Raw genomic sequence first — 14,613 nt, 5'->3', positions numbered from 1 at the left:
GTTGCTCTTTAGTTGGCCAGGGGTCTCCTCCTGATTGCCAGTAAGTTAGACTATAATCTGTGGTTCTCCAGACCATCATTAACCCAACTCACCAAGCATGTAGGCACCAGACAGGTGTTCTGGCTGCTGCCCCCACTGTGAGCCACCTGTTTCTCAGCTGGTCATGTCTTGTGTGAGGCTGTGCAGTGGTCCCTAAAGATATCCACACCCTAATCCCTGGAACTTTGACCGTCATCTTGTATGGCAACAGAGATTTTGCAGAGGTGACTAAGAATTTAGAGGCGGGAAGATGTAGATATTAAAGAATCTGGAGAGTCTTTGTCCCCTGCTCCTGGCAGGCATCATCTATACCTTTGGGATTTCCCAAGTGCTTGGAGTGTCTTTGTCAGTCGTGGGGGCCCCATACTGAGGAGATGGCTCAGGGTGGGGGTTGGTCATGCCAGGACGACCAACCAGGAGGTGTGGGACCTTCAACCACTGGACCTCCATGGCGGGGAGGAGGGCTGGAGATGGAGTGCAATCGTGCAGCCACTGATTCAATCAACCACACCTTCAAGATGAAATCCCAATGAAAACTCGGGCCACCAACGCTCAGAAGAGCTTCCTGGTTGGTGAAAACATCACCGTGCCAGGAAGGGGATATGTCCTGAGTCCATGGGGACAGAGCACAAAAGGTCTGTGTTTGGGACCCTTCTGGCCCTCGCCATATGGGTCTCTTCATTTGGCTAGTATGGATTTGTGTCCTTTATAGAGCTTTCCTGAGTTCTGTGAGTCATTCTAGTGAATTATGGAACAAGAGGGATTGTGAGATCCTCTGAATTTGTATCAGTTGGTCCAAAGTGTGGGTAGCCTACAGGCACCCCCAAACTTGCAGCTCGTGTCTGCAGAGGACAGTCTTGTTAGGAACTATACCTTTAATCTGTGGGTGGGTCTGCACTAACTCAGGGTGATTAGTGCCACAGTTGTATTGGTATTGCAGGGGATTATCCTGGATTATCTGGGTGGGCCTTAACTGCAATCACAAGCATCCTTATAAGAAGGGAGGCAGAGGGAGATTTGACACAGAAGAAGGCAATGTGATCAGTGAAGCAAGATACTGCCCTACTGATTTTAAATATGGAAGAAGGGGCCATGAGCCAGGGAAGGTGAGGAATGAAGTTCTAGAAGCTAGAAAAGGCAGAGAAACAGTTTCTCCCCTGGAATTTCCAGAGGAGCCTGGTCCTGGTGACACCTTGATTTTGGCCCAGTAAATCTAATTTTGGACTTCTGACTTGCAGAGCTGTAGGAGAATGTATGTTGTTTTTTAAGCCACCAAGCTGGTGGTCATTTGTTACAGCAGCTCCGGAAAACTCATAGACTCCTCCAAGCCGACTGTCTGGAAATCCAACAGTCTGGCCAACAGTCCAGTAGGTATGCTATCTGTCCAGGACTCAGGTGGCTCCTGGGCCTGGTTAGTGCCTCGCTCTGGGCTGCAGTAGTACAGCAGCCAGAGAAGGATTGGGGTTCACTGGAAGGTCTCCTTTGGCCAGGGAGTCTGGGTGGTGTTCCCTCTTCTGCCTGTTCAGTTGCTGCTCTCATGGCTGGGCAGCCTGGGGGCTCCCGAAGGGCTGCCCAGAACTAAAGGTTGCTAGCCTGTCCTTCCCCTCAGTTGGACCTGTCTCCACTAGAAATTCTGGGAGAGCCCCCAGGTCTCCAGGACCGGAGCAGGAAACTTTGGGAGTGCAGGGTGAATTCAGATCAAAAGTCCCCAGCTGATAAAGCCAGGCTCAGTGCACCCTGCACCCCGCAAAATGGGTTCAGCCATACTCACACAGCCCAACACCCTCTGCTTGCAAATCCCATTGTTCCTCGAAAAGTCCATCTTCTCTGGGATGTATTTCCTGATCGCTCCACCCAGTGGCCACAGAACCTAGGTGCCCAAGACAGAGGGACCTGCTCCTCAGATTCAGGCAGCCCCACTCCCACCTGCCTCAGGGCCTTGTCTCAGACTGTCAGATCTCCATGGTGGGGTGACAATACCCTCAAGGAGGGGCCACCCCTGCAGTATTCCAGCATGGTTCCTCCCCTGGAGGTGTGGCTCCTCCAAATGCAGCACGTGGCATTCGTGTATTCCTCCTTTGAGTCACTGGTCACCTTGTTCCTGTGCCCAGCTAGATCAGGAGTGGGGGGAGGAGCACTGGGTCTGAGTCATCCCTGTGTGCCTAGTGCCTGACAGCCATCCTGGCCAAGTGCAGGTTACTCACTGAGCTTTGGGACATCATAGGGCCAGGAGGTCACTTAGAGAGGCCAGGGTCACTCACAGGGCTAATATTAGGGTCTCCGGGATAAAACTTAGAACAGCTCACCAAAGCCACGGACCCAGATTCATTTCTCAAGCATTTATTGATGCTTCCTAGGGCTGCGAAGACAGCTCCCCAAACCCCTATATGTGATGTCTCCCAGTCCGGGGAAAAATGCAAGAAAACCAAACAGCTCCATCCCTGAGGTGCCTTGCTTTGGTTAGGGAGGAGGGAGGTGGGGTCCGTGGACCGGCTGAGCCGGGATTTGGGTGGGGGTGGAGGCCTGGTTATGTCTGTGTGAGGGCTCCTGGTGAGGTTGGAGTGGAGGTCCCAGTGCCCGTACCTGCCTGGGTTGGGTGGGGCGGTTCTCAGTAGTCATGGGTGGAGGGGGGAAAAAAAAAATCAATGGCGGTGGGCGGCGCCAGGACGGTGAACAGCTCAGGCGATCGCGCTCGGGGGTGCGGCTTGCGGGCCCTGGGCGGGGTCAGCAGCTGCGCCTCTTCTCACAGATCCAGTTGTCCCTCTCGTTGTTGCACGGTGCGTCGTTCCACATCCCCGTGCGTAGCATCATAGCGCAGTCCTCACGCCCCATAGAGTCATTGGGCTCCCCCACGTTCCAGTGGCTACAGAGGTTTGTCGGGGGTGTTTCTGGGAGTCAGGATGGGCCTGGCGTCCAGCCCTGAGGATCTACCCTGTTTTTTGCTTGGGTCTAACCTAGATACCCTGGGGGTCTAATTTGAGCATGCACCTGGGATATCACTTTCTAACTCCCGGAATTTAACCCTCAGCCAGGTCCTGGGGGCCTGGCCTGCCCATCCCAACCAAGTGCCTGAGATCGGGCCAAGGCACTTCCCGTAGGGGCTGGCCTCTCCCTCTCTCCAAGTCCCTTCCCTCACCTGAAGCTGAGCGGGACTCCGTCTATCCACTGGTAGCCCTGGATCTTGCGCGCGCGGCGCACCGCCCTCAGGCCCAGCCAGTAACCTCGGCCTCGCGTGTTCTGACTCAGGAAGCCCTGCGCGGGAAAGGAGAGCGAGCAGGCTGAGTCGACCTCGCCCCTCTCCCCGGGCCACGCCCCCTCAGGTGAATCCCGCCACCCCCCCACCCCCACCCCCACCCCCGCCTGGGACCGCGGCGGGGTGGGGGCTGCGCACCTGCTCATCCAGGTCCCCGACAATCACCAAGTGTGCTCCTGCGCCTGCGCAGTTGCGCTGCGACTCCTCCCACGTGGCCTGCTGGACGGAGAAAAGGTAGCAGGAGCCCTGGAAGGGCAGCCATGATGCGGGGCACTCCTCACAGGACCCTGTGGGGGGGGCAAGAGTCAAAGACGTGAACTGCTCCCCGGTAGAGCAGACGGAAAGAACCGGGGGGCCGGAGAGGTGGACCCCCCGAGGTCTAGGGGTGGAGGAGCAGAGAAGAGGCCAAGGTCAAGGGGCAGGACAGGGCGGATCAAGGAACCCCGAGGCACACAGGTAGGGTCCATTTGCCCCCTCCCTCTCTCCCCTCTGTCTTGCTCACTGTTCCCCAGCCGGACGGCCTCTAGAGCCCTGAACAGCTCACTGCGGATGTCCTCGCGGTCCCTGCCCGCTTCAGCCAAGCTCTGGGTCACTGCGAAGTTAAGGGGCTTCAGGTTATAGTTCAGGTCAGGGTCAGGAGCAGGGTCATGACTAGTTAAAGGTCAGCTTCCATGTCCGTGGTCAGGATCATGGTCAGGAATGACATCACGGTCAAGGACTGTTCTCGCCGGCCCGGACCAAGTTGCGGTTGGGGTTAGGAGTTGTGATCAAGATCAGAGTCCAGCGGTCAGAGGTCAGGGGCACAGGATAGGGTCGCGGTAACCCTAACCAGGACTGGTGTCAGTATGTGCACATACTGTCGAGTGACAGCCGGGATGAGGGATTAGGGGTCGAGGCAATGTCCAGCTCTCACCGCGATCGCTCAGTTCTTTCAGGGCACTCTCTTGCTGGATCAGCTTCGCCTGCGCCTCCCCAAGCTCGGTGCGTGCCCTCTGCAGCAGCGCCTGTGTCCCCAAGCCTGGGAAGGAGGGGCGAAAGGGGAGAAGGACCGGCGGCGGGACGTCAGTAACCCACCCGTCGGGCCCCCACCTGCCGCAAACCCCGCCCCCGCTCGCCTCCTCCAATCCCGGCCCAAGCCCGGCCCCCAGCACGCGTGTCTCACAGCAGCTGTTGCAGGCTCGGACTTCCTGGTTCAAAGCACCCAGCGCCGCCGTCTGCTCCGAGGCTGCAGAGATCCCCGCCCGCCCCACAAACACTCCAGGTCACCTGCGGGGGCTCACAGGACACCCTTCCCGGTTCCGGGACCAGCCCCCGGGACCGAGGGGTCCCCACCCACCCACTACCTTATCTCCAGGGTCCTAAACACTCCGGCCCCGCACGCCCCGGGGTAGGGGGGGCGCTAAGAGTCGCCGTTCTGCACGCACCGTTTGTCCGCAGCAGGTCCTGGTGGCCAAGCAGCGCCCCTCGCTCTGTGGAGGCTGAGGAGAAGAGGCTCCTGCAGGTGCGGCCCTGGGACTCGGGAACTCTCCCCTCGCCCATGGGGTGCAGGGGTCCGCAGTCTTGGGACGCACAGAAGGGGTGGGCAGGCATACAGCACGCGTGATGTGCACACACCCAGGGGAGACAAACACATGGGGGACATGCACCCACATTCATGCACGCGCTGACATACACCTGTGGGTGCACACAGCCCAAAGATGTGCACAAACTCTGCTCACACGCGTTCACACTCAGGCCCAGGCAGGGGTCCAGAACCCAGCTGGCGAGTCCTGAGACAGAGGGAAGGTCTAAGTCCCCAGGGTGGCTTGACACAACCTCCCCTCATTATGTGGTCACTCACCTTTAGAAATTAGGATGCTCAGAATGAGGGCCCAGAGGACCGTGGCTACCACCAGAACCAGGCCCATGAAGAGGAGTCTCCATCCCCAGCGTCCCCAGTGCCCTAGGATAACACAGATGGACTCCTGGGTCCCTCCTGCCCCAGGACCGCCCTGGGTCTCTGCGCCCTGAGGATAGAGCCCTGGGCGCTTGAGTTCCTCCCAAGGAACTGAGATTCAGAGAAGTTAAGTGACTTGCTCATGGTCACACAAGCTCTAAGTGGCAGAGTTAGGATTAGAATCCAGGTCCAGCTAGTTCTAGCGCCTGTGGTGTCTCTCCTGCACCCACTACTTGGACCCCCTCTTGGCTGTTCCTCTCCCTTCCCCCATCAAACTCCAAACCACTGACCAGAGAGACCCAAGCTGGCGAAGCAGCCCCATTGCTCATACCTCCAGGGACTTCCTCAAGCCCGCCGACCCACTTGCTGTACCTGACAGTGTCCATGGTGAGCAGGCGCCCAGCCCTGGGCATAGATATAAATGTAGCCCCCTCCCAGTCCCGCCTACTCTTTTCCTTCCTTCCTGTCTCCTTCCTCTCAGTTTCTGGTACTGGGACCCATAGACCAATCAAAGCGCTGGGCCCTTCCTGGTCTGGGCCTGTTTAAGGGGTAAGTATGAAGTGGGATGGGGGCAGTGGAGTCAGAGGTGAGGGGTAGAAGGGGGTTGAGCAGGGTAGAAGGAGTGGAGAGTGGTGGTGGTGTTGGTGGTGGTGGTGGTGGTGGTGGTGGTGGTGGTGGTGTGTGTGTGTGTGTGTGTGTGTGTGTGTGTGTGTGTCTATGTGTCTGTGTGCAGTTCCATTCTCCCTAGCCAGGCAGCTGCAGCAACATCTCCAGACTGGTGCTGGGGGCTTCATTTTGGAGCTCACCCCCATCTCTTATAGGTCTGGAGCCAGGCTTCCTCCTGAGAGGAACAGGCTGAACCCAGCCAAGTTCTGGCCCCTTCCAGGGGGTTCCTGAGAAAGCCTGCTGGGCCAGCTCAGCTTCCCTCCTCAACTTCCCTGCAGGTTTCTGGAGGCTGAAGTGGCCCCTGACCTTAATTCAATCCTTCTTGGCCAGAAGGGAGAACATAGATGTTTGTTGGGTTGTGGCCAGCTAATCTTCTGGAGTCTATTATTAGGTGGGTGGGTGGAGAGTTGTATGTATGTAGCTTCAAGAAGCCTCGGTTTCTCTCCTCTGTGAAAAGGGGGACATTGACAGGTCCTTCCTCCAAAGGATTCTGAGATAAAGACATGAGGTTATGCACGCCAAGGCCTGGCACCATCCCTGTGCACAAAACCCACTAAATGTTCATTCATTCTTTCAGTAAATATTGGACAGCTACTGTGTGCCAGGCATCAATCGAGGAATTGGGTGTGTATCAATGCCCCAAAAGAAGCAAATTCCTTCCTTCTCGGAGCACACATTCTAGGTGCAGGTAGAGAGAGACAGACAAATAAATAATGAACATAATGAAAAAGCAAGTTGTATAGCATAGTGTTTCTCAACCGGGGGTGATTATGCTCCCCAGGAGACATTGGGCTGTGTCTGGAGACATCTGTGGTTATCACAGTTTGGGAGGGTAGGTGCTACTGACATCTAGGGGGTGGAGACCAGGGATGCTGCTAAACATCCCCTAACACACAGGACAGACCGCAGAGTGAGGAATGATCCGCCCCCTAATGTCAATAATGCCGAGGGTCAGAACCCTAATGTCATATAATAAGTCATAAGTGCCATGAAAAAAAAAGGTAAGGAAAAGTCAAGCAGTATAAAAGGCTTGGGGTGCTGGGGCTGGGGCAGTGGCTGGTAAGTGGGCCTCACTGAGAAGGACAAATATTATTATTTTTTTATCAAGCACTTCCCACATTCCAGCCCCTCCAGTAGATGCATGAACACATCCCACCTTCCCAAATCCTCTCAACAACCCTCAGAAATAAACATTATCCACCTTTTATTTAAAAATTTCACTCAATGCCTATTTTCCTACCTTGTTTCAGAAAGAAATGAGACAGACATGATAAAAGAAGATGAAAAGGCAGAGGATGGGGCGCCTGGGTGGCTCAGTTGGTTAAGCATCTGCCTTCGGCTCAGGTCATGATCCTGGGGTCCTGGGATGGAGCCCCACATCAAGCCCCCTGCTCAGCAGGGAGTCTGCTTATCTCTCTCTCTCCTTCTGCTCTTCCCCCCACTCATGTTCTCTCTCAAATAAATAAAATCTTAAAAAAAAAAGATGAAAAGACAGAGGCAAAAGAGAAATGAGGATCAGGAAGGGAACATGAATCTAAGAGATGAGTCTAGTGCACAAAATTTAGCCAGAGATATCGGGCTTTTGATAAATGCAGCAGGAAAGTAGGGTCAGACAGCTGAGAATGTGCAGCAAATTTGTACAGAGGAATCTCTCCAACAGATGTGTAGACCAAGTCCCCATCGAACTTTCCATAAATACAATAGCAATTTTCTACCTTTGGGCCGACATGGACGGCTTCATGGTCAGGTGTGGTTTTAGGGAAAGCAGGCTCTCCTTAACTCAAAGCTAATGGCCGTCCCCACTGTTGGGGTGCTTTTAACAAGTTTCTGGAAGCAGTGAGTTTGAGACCACAGAAAGAAGCTGGCTGAGTGAGGGGCGAGCCACGGGCTTTGGTGGATACCTGAGAGGGGTCTGTCCCTGATGCTCACTCTCTAAATGAGAATCCTGAGCCGAGAGGAAATCATTTAAGTACAGTGGGAGAAACTATGCCTCATATGGAATCAGGACATGTAAAATGTCACCAGTGAGCCAGATGATAACTTCAGGCAAATAATTTACTCTCTTGGCACCCCATTTCTTCATCCTTAGCATCAACAAGTGATAGAGCTTTTGTTACCCAATTCATTATGTTTCTGTGGTGATGTAGAAGACAGCGGTGAATGTACTGTGAAATATTTAATTTACTACACAAGTACAGGATACTATTTAATGTAATGGAGTCTATGTTTACTAAAGACATTGCTGTGGTCCTGTATTACTGGACCAGTGTGGAACACCAGTTGGGGCTAGCCACGGGCTTCAATGGATCTGGGGAGGCATCTATCACTGGCACTCAATCACACACACCCTGCAGGAATTTTCAATGATAGACTCAAATGTTTCTTTAGAAATAATCTTGGTCCTGTTCACAGATAGCAGGCGACTAAGACCCCATGGTTTTTTTGTTTTAAAAGATTTTTATTTATTTATTTGACAGAGAGACACCCAGCAAGAGACGGAACACAAGCAGGGGGAGTGGGAGAGGGAGAAGCAGGCTTCCTGCCGAGCAGGGAGCCCGATGCAGGGCTCAATCCCAGGACCCTGGGATCATGACCTGAGCTAAAGGCAGATGCTTAATGACTGAGCCACCCAGGCGCCCCAAGACCCCATGGTTTTAAGTCAAAAGTTGTGATTATTTTTTTAACAATTTTTTAAAAGATTTTTTATTTTTTTATTAGGGAGAGAGTACAAACAGGGGGAGCAGCAGGCAGAGGGAGAGGGAGAAGGAGGCTCCCTGCTCAGCAGGGATCATGATCATGACCTGAGCCGAAGGCAGATGTTTAACCATCTGAGCCACCCAGGTGCCCCATGGTTGTGATTTTTTTTTTTTTAAGATTTTATGTATTTGAGAGGAGAGAGAGAGAATGAGTGGAGCAGGGAGCCCAACTCGGGGCTCGATCTTAGGACCCTGGGAACATGTCCCAAGCTGAAGTCAGACACTTAACCAACTGAGCCACCCAGGTGACCCTAAAATGTACATATTTAAAGTGTACAGTTGGGTGAGTTTTGACTAACCCATGAAACCATCATACTGGATGGTGAATACAACCATCATCATCCAAAGTTTCCTGTGCTGCTTGGTAAGCCTCCCTCTTTATCCCTCATCTACCACTGACCTGCTCTTTGTCTTTAGATTTGTTTGCATTTTCTAGAATTTTGTATAAATGGCATCATACAGCATGTAACTTCTTGAGACTGGCTTCATTCGCTCAGCATAATTATTCTGAGATTCATCCACGTCGTTGCATTAACACTTCATTCCTTCCTACTGCTGTGTAAAATTCCATTGCGTGGATATGCCAGTTTGATTATATACTCACCTGCTGGTGGGCATTTGGGCTGTTTCCAGTTATGGCTATCATGAATAAAACTGCTGTGAACTTTTGTGAGCAAGTATTTTCGTGCATATATGCTCTCATTTCTCTTGGGTATATACCTAGGAGTAGATGATTGCATTATATGGTTGGTATGTTTCATTTTTTAAGAAACTGCCAAATTATTTTCCAAAATGGCTAGGCCATTTTCCACTCCCACCAGTGATTCATGACAGTTCCGTTTCCTCCCACATTCTTGCCAGCACATGGCATGGTCAGTCTTTTTAATTTTGGCCATTCTCTTATTTGCGTAGTGTGATTTTTAACTGGCATTTCCTTGATGATTAATGATGTGGAGCATCTTTTCATATGCTTCTTTGCCACCTGAGTATTTTCTTTGGTGCCCTGTCTCTTCGGATCTTTTGCCCATTTAAAGAAATGGGTTGCCTTGTTCCATCTGAGAGAGAAAGATGGGTCCCCAGTAGCTCTACTGGAGCCATGCAAGGAAGTTTGGCTTTCTTTGTCATTCTCACTGTGTCTGTTCAAATTGGCACCATCTGATCTGGAAATATGGCCTCATTATGTGCTGTCAGTGTCTCCGTCAGTGTCTCCGTCAGTATGCAAAGGATCCAGGCTTCACTAAGTTGGATTGAGTGAACTTCCTTCCAAGAGACCTACCTTAATTGCCAATATCTGAGATACCTACAATGCTAACTCATTGTCCATAAAATAAAAACACTTCAGTTGTGAGTGTTTTTAAAAAATGGGTTGCTTCTTTTCTTATTGTTTTGAGAGTTATTTATATATTCTTGTAACAAATCTTTTATCAGATATGTGGCTTTCCAATCTTTTCTCCTAGTCTGTGTTTTTTTTTTCTTTTCATTCTCTTAACAGCGTCTTTCATTTTTTTTTTTAAGGACTAATTTCTTTTTTTTTTTTTTAAGATTTTATATACTTATTTGTCAGAGAGAGAGAGAGCTCACAAGGAGGGAAAGCAGGAGGCAGAGGGAGAAGCAGGGTCCCTGTTGAGTAAGGAGCCTGATGTGGAACTCGATCCCAGGACTCTGGGATCATGACCTCAACCGACTGAGCCGCCCAGGTGTCCCATTAACAGCGTCTTTCAAAGAGCAAAGTTCTACATTTTTCAATTTATCCATTTTTCTTTCATGGATTTTGCTTTTGGTGTTCTAGCTAGGAAATCTTTGCCCAATCCAAAAATTTCTCCTATGTTCTTCCCAGAAATTTTATAGTGTTGGGTTTTACATTTAGATCTTTGATACAGTTTGAGTTAATTTTGTAGAAGGTGTGAGGTCTTATAATTGAAGTTCACTTGGGGGGGTGTATCAGTTTGAAATGTTAAACTAGAGGCAACTTGAAGTCTAAAAAGGTATAGCAGAGTGGTAAAGAGCAGGGCTCTGGAGAAAAAAGAGCCTGGGGTTGATTCTTGGTAGTGTCACTATAAGCCTTGAGTTCCTCCTCTACAAAATGGAAGCAGTAAAGAGTTGTCAGTGCCCTGTCCACATTCCTTTGGCATTCACTTCTCCTACTGTAAACTCCTGGAACTCTTTGCCCGAGGGGTTTTGTACTTTCATCAAAGTGGAGGGCAGGCTGGATGTGCAAGAGAGTTAACGTTCTGGGTTAGGATGACTCTGAGTCGCGTGTTCTAAACTGTCTTCCAGAGGTGCCCAGGGGGATTGAGCTCTAGTTGACCACAGGAGTACCTGCTCATGAACACACCCTGAATTGACTCTTCTCCCTGTCCCATTTCCTTAGTTTCTTCTTGGGGCCTCTAGAATCACCCCCCCCCCCCATGTAAGCTACAAAATTTCAAAGTCTTAAGCTCTGCTTCTGGGATGGCCCAAAGGCTCCTAGTCTGTATCAAGAGATCAGCAGAGTAACACGCACAGCCTGACAGGGATCCCTAAGAGGTGGCTGTTCTTGTCGCTGACATTATCATCCTCACTCCTCGTTGCCATCCAAGGTCAACTGGGACCCTAGTAAATGAAGTTATCCATGTTCAGGGAGAGAGTCTGCCAGAAAAGATTTAAGAATTGTTGATTTGTAGCTCGTTTTCCTGGGGGGTAACCTAAAAAGATGACTATCAACATGATGATAACGCTAGATTGCTTCTCTGAGATGGGCAGGAACCCGAAGCTCAGAGAGGAAGGTGGCTCGTGGAAGCCCCCCAGCCAAGAAGTGCTGGTGCTCTAATCCAAGGTCACGTAGCTCCCGCTACAGTTACTCTTCTCTCAGTTACTGTGAGACTGAAAAATCCTGGCCACAAATTCCTTCCTCTTGGCTACACCCGTGTCTCTGGATGTGACCGTTCTTCCTCCCAACCAGAGGTGGAGTCTCTTCTCCATCCCGCTGGAATGTCCACTGATCCTGTGACTTGCTTTAACCAATCAGTGTATAGCAGCAGCTCCACGTGACTTCCCAGCCTTGGCCCCAGCATGCCTTGCGGCTTCCGCCTTCATGCTCCTGGGATGGTGCCTGCTGCCATATTAGAGAATCTGGCTTAGTTTTGTGATACTGGGAAAGTGGTCCAGCTGGCCTCCAGCACCAAAGTTCCTCTTGGCCCTTCCAGCTGTTTCCCATGCAAATCGAACCACCGGGATGATTCAGAGCAAGGCCAGGAAAGGAACCACGTCAGTCAACCCACGGAATTGGGAACAATTAGATTGCTGTGTTTTAAGCCACGGATTTGTGGGCTAGCTTGTTATAGGGCAGCAGATAACCGAAACAGCCATCAACCTGGACAAGCACACCCTTGGACCCCAAGCAGACACAGCAGTTATGATGGAATCTGGGATGAACTGTGAGGGGGTCCGCTCTCCCCAGGCGCCCCGGGAGGGCAGTGGGTGCGTCAGAGAACGCTTCCAGACCGAGGACAGGCAGCTCTTTTTTACTTTCAGCATCAGCATTCTTGGAAGTGTGACTCTCCAGAACCTCAGCCTCCACTCAGGCCTCAACACAACCATCTGGCCTCTGACCCTATAGCTTCCGCAGGGCTCTGGCTTCCCTGCGCCAACAGCTTCCTCAGGGCACCCAGACTGTGGATTTCTTGTGGATTTCTCTGGTATATGTTTACATAAGTGGCCACATCCTCCTTCCTGTGGCTTCTGGGACACCTCATGTTTGTCATGAGCTACTCCATGTCAGGCACTTTTCTAGGCACTGGAGATTCGGCAGGGTACAAAATTGGCAAAAACATTTGGTTTTTGTGGAGATTACAATCGTGGGAAGGGAAAACAATTAACAAATGAACAAATATGCACCAGGTATTATCATGTCTTAGAGTGATAAATATATACATTGTACTGGGCTGTCCCCCCAGGGATAAATCAGAGGAAGGAGATGTGATTGGGGCAGCTGTTTTAGGTAGGATGGTCAGGAAAGGCCTTTCTGAAAAAGCAACATTTCTTTGGAAAACAGTTTGACAGTTTCTCAAACAGTTCACCTTAGAATGACCACATGACCCAGCAGTTGCACTCCTAGGTACCTACCTAAGAGAATTGAAAATGTATCCACAGGGGCGCCTGGGTGGCTCAGTTGGTTAAGCGTCTGCCTTCAACTCAGGTCATGGTTCCTAGGTCCTGGGATTGGGCCCCACTTCGGGCTCCCTGTTGGATTGGGGGGGGGCCTGCTTCTCCCTCTCCCTTTGATGCTCCCACTGTTTGTGCTCTCCTGCTCTCTCTCTGCCAAATAAAATAAATAAAAAACAGAACAAACAAAAAAAGTATCACACAAAAACTTGAGCATGAATGTTCACAGCAAATAGCCCAAAAGTGGAACTGAGACAAATGTCCACCAACTGGTGAATGGGTAAATAAAATGTGATATATCCATTCAATGGAATATTATTTGGCCATGAAAAGGAATGGAGTCCTGGGATGCCTGTGTGGCTCAGTCGATTAAGCATCTGACTCTTGATTTTGGCTCAGGTCAGAATCTCAGGGGAAGGGCGCCTGGATGGCTCAGTTGGTTGAGCATCTGCCTTCGGCTCAGGTCATGATCCCAGGGTTCTGGGATCGAGTCCCGCATCAGGCTCCCTGCTCAGAGGGAGCCTGCTTCTCCCTCTGCCTCTCCTGCTTGGGTGTGTTCTCTCTCAAATAAATAAATAAAATCTTTAAAAAAAAAAAAAGAATCTCAGGGGAGATCGGACTCTGTGCTCAGTGTAGAGTCTGCTTGTCCCTCACCCTCTGTTCCTCCTTGTGCTCTCTCTCAAACAAACAAAATCTTAAAAAAAAAAAAAAGGAAAAGAAAGAAGCATTGATAGGTGCTGGAATGTGGACAAACCTTGAAAACATGTTGCTAAATGAAAGAAGCCAGACACAAAAGGCCACAGATTGTATGACTCCATGTATAAGAAATGTCCAGAATAGGTAAATCTATTGAGGTAGAAACTAGATTAGTAGTTGCCAGGAGCTGGGAGTGATGGGAGAAACTGGTGATGGCTAGGGGTACGGGACTTCTTTTTGGGATTATGAAATGTTCTTACATTGGTTGTGGTGATGGATGCACATCGTGTGACTATAATAAAAACCATTGAATGGTAAGGGTGGGTTGTATGGTATGTGAACCGTATTTCAGTAAAGCCAGAAAGGAAGGAAGGGAGGGGAAACATTTAAGCAGAGATCCAAACAAAGCAAGGGAATAGCCCTGAACATACTGGAAGAAGCATATGCCAGCCAGAGATGGGAACCTGCTGGCTTGTAAGGGGAATGTGGCTAATGTGCGGTGAGCAAGGATAAACTCAGAGTTACTCTCACTGATTTCACAAACATTCATTTAATGACTCCTAGGTGCCAGACATGGTCCTGGGAGCTATGAATATAGTGAAGAATATGAAGCCAAAATGTTAGCTCTCACAGAAGTCAGACGTTAACCCGAGAATTCCAGTTACCACATTACTAGAATTAATTGTTCCATAAATTCATTTCTTTTTCTAAGAAGTGGCTTTTTTTTTTTTTAAATTAGGCACCACACCCAGAATGGAGCCCACTGTAGGGTTTGAACTCACACTCTTTTTTTTTTTCAAGATTTTATTTATTTATTTGACAGAGAGAGAGAGAGAGAGAGAGAGCACACAAGCGGGGGGAGCGGGAGAAGCAGGCTCCCTGCCCAGCAGAGAGCCCGACGTGGGGTGTGATCCCAGGATCTTGGGATCATGACCTGAGCCCAGGGCAGATGCTTAACCAACTGAGCCACCCAGGCGCCCCTTGAACCCACACTTTTTTTTTAAGATTTTATTTATTCATTTGAGACACAGAGATACAGAGAGAGAGAGAGAGAGAGAGAGAGAGAGAAAGCATGAGCAGGGAGAGAGGCAGAGGGAGAGGGAGCCTGCTTCTCCCTCTCCCTC

The 14,613-nt window shown here is 50.5% G+C and overlaps 1 protein-coding gene across 3 annotated transcripts in view; it reads right to left on the bottom strand.

Annotated features, from left to right (window-relative positions):
• Nucleotides 1-2,363: 2,363 nt before the first annotated feature.
• CLEC4G (C-type lectin domain family 4 member G) overlaps nucleotides 2,364-14,613 on the bottom strand; it is a 12,982-nt gene continuing 732 nt past the window's right edge. The window contains exons 2-10 of one of the 3 annotated variants that reach the window (XM_073889449.1): nucleotides 12,755-12,946; nucleotides 5,133-5,234; nucleotides 4,717-4,770; nucleotides 4,455-4,517; nucleotides 4,206-4,310; nucleotides 3,795-3,884; nucleotides 3,431-3,579; nucleotides 3,176-3,291; nucleotides 2,364-2,902 (exon numbers count right to left, since the gene is read on the bottom strand). In XM_073889449.1, the coding sequence (XP_073745550.1) occupies nucleotides 2,764-2,902; nucleotides 3,176-3,291; nucleotides 3,431-3,579; nucleotides 3,795-3,884; nucleotides 4,206-4,310; nucleotides 4,455-4,517; nucleotides 4,717-4,770; nucleotides 5,133-5,199 (783 nt within the window). In that variant the 5' untranslated portion in view covers nucleotides 5,200-5,234; nucleotides 12,755-12,946 and the 3' untranslated portion in view covers nucleotides 2,364-2,763. Of the gene's footprint in view, nucleotides 2,903-3,175; nucleotides 3,292-3,430; nucleotides 3,580-3,794; nucleotides 3,885-4,205; nucleotides 4,311-4,454; nucleotides 4,518-4,716; nucleotides 4,771-5,132; nucleotides 5,235-5,559; nucleotides 5,654-12,754; nucleotides 12,947-14,613 lie in introns of those variants that run through there. The other 2 variants (XM_025863326.2, XM_025863328.2) reach the window with 2 other exon arrangements.

The sequence above is a fragment of the Callorhinus ursinus genome, unplaced genomic scaffold (genome assembly GCF_003265705.2).
Source record: "Callorhinus ursinus isolate GAN/ISIS: 27379988/994484 unplaced genomic scaffold, GSC_fseal_2.0 scaffold107, whole genome shotgun sequence".
NCBI classification, from domain to species: Eukaryota; Metazoa; Chordata; class Mammalia; order Carnivora; family Otariidae; genus Callorhinus; species Callorhinus ursinus.
This window is presented reverse-complemented; position numbering and strand designations above follow the sequence as displayed.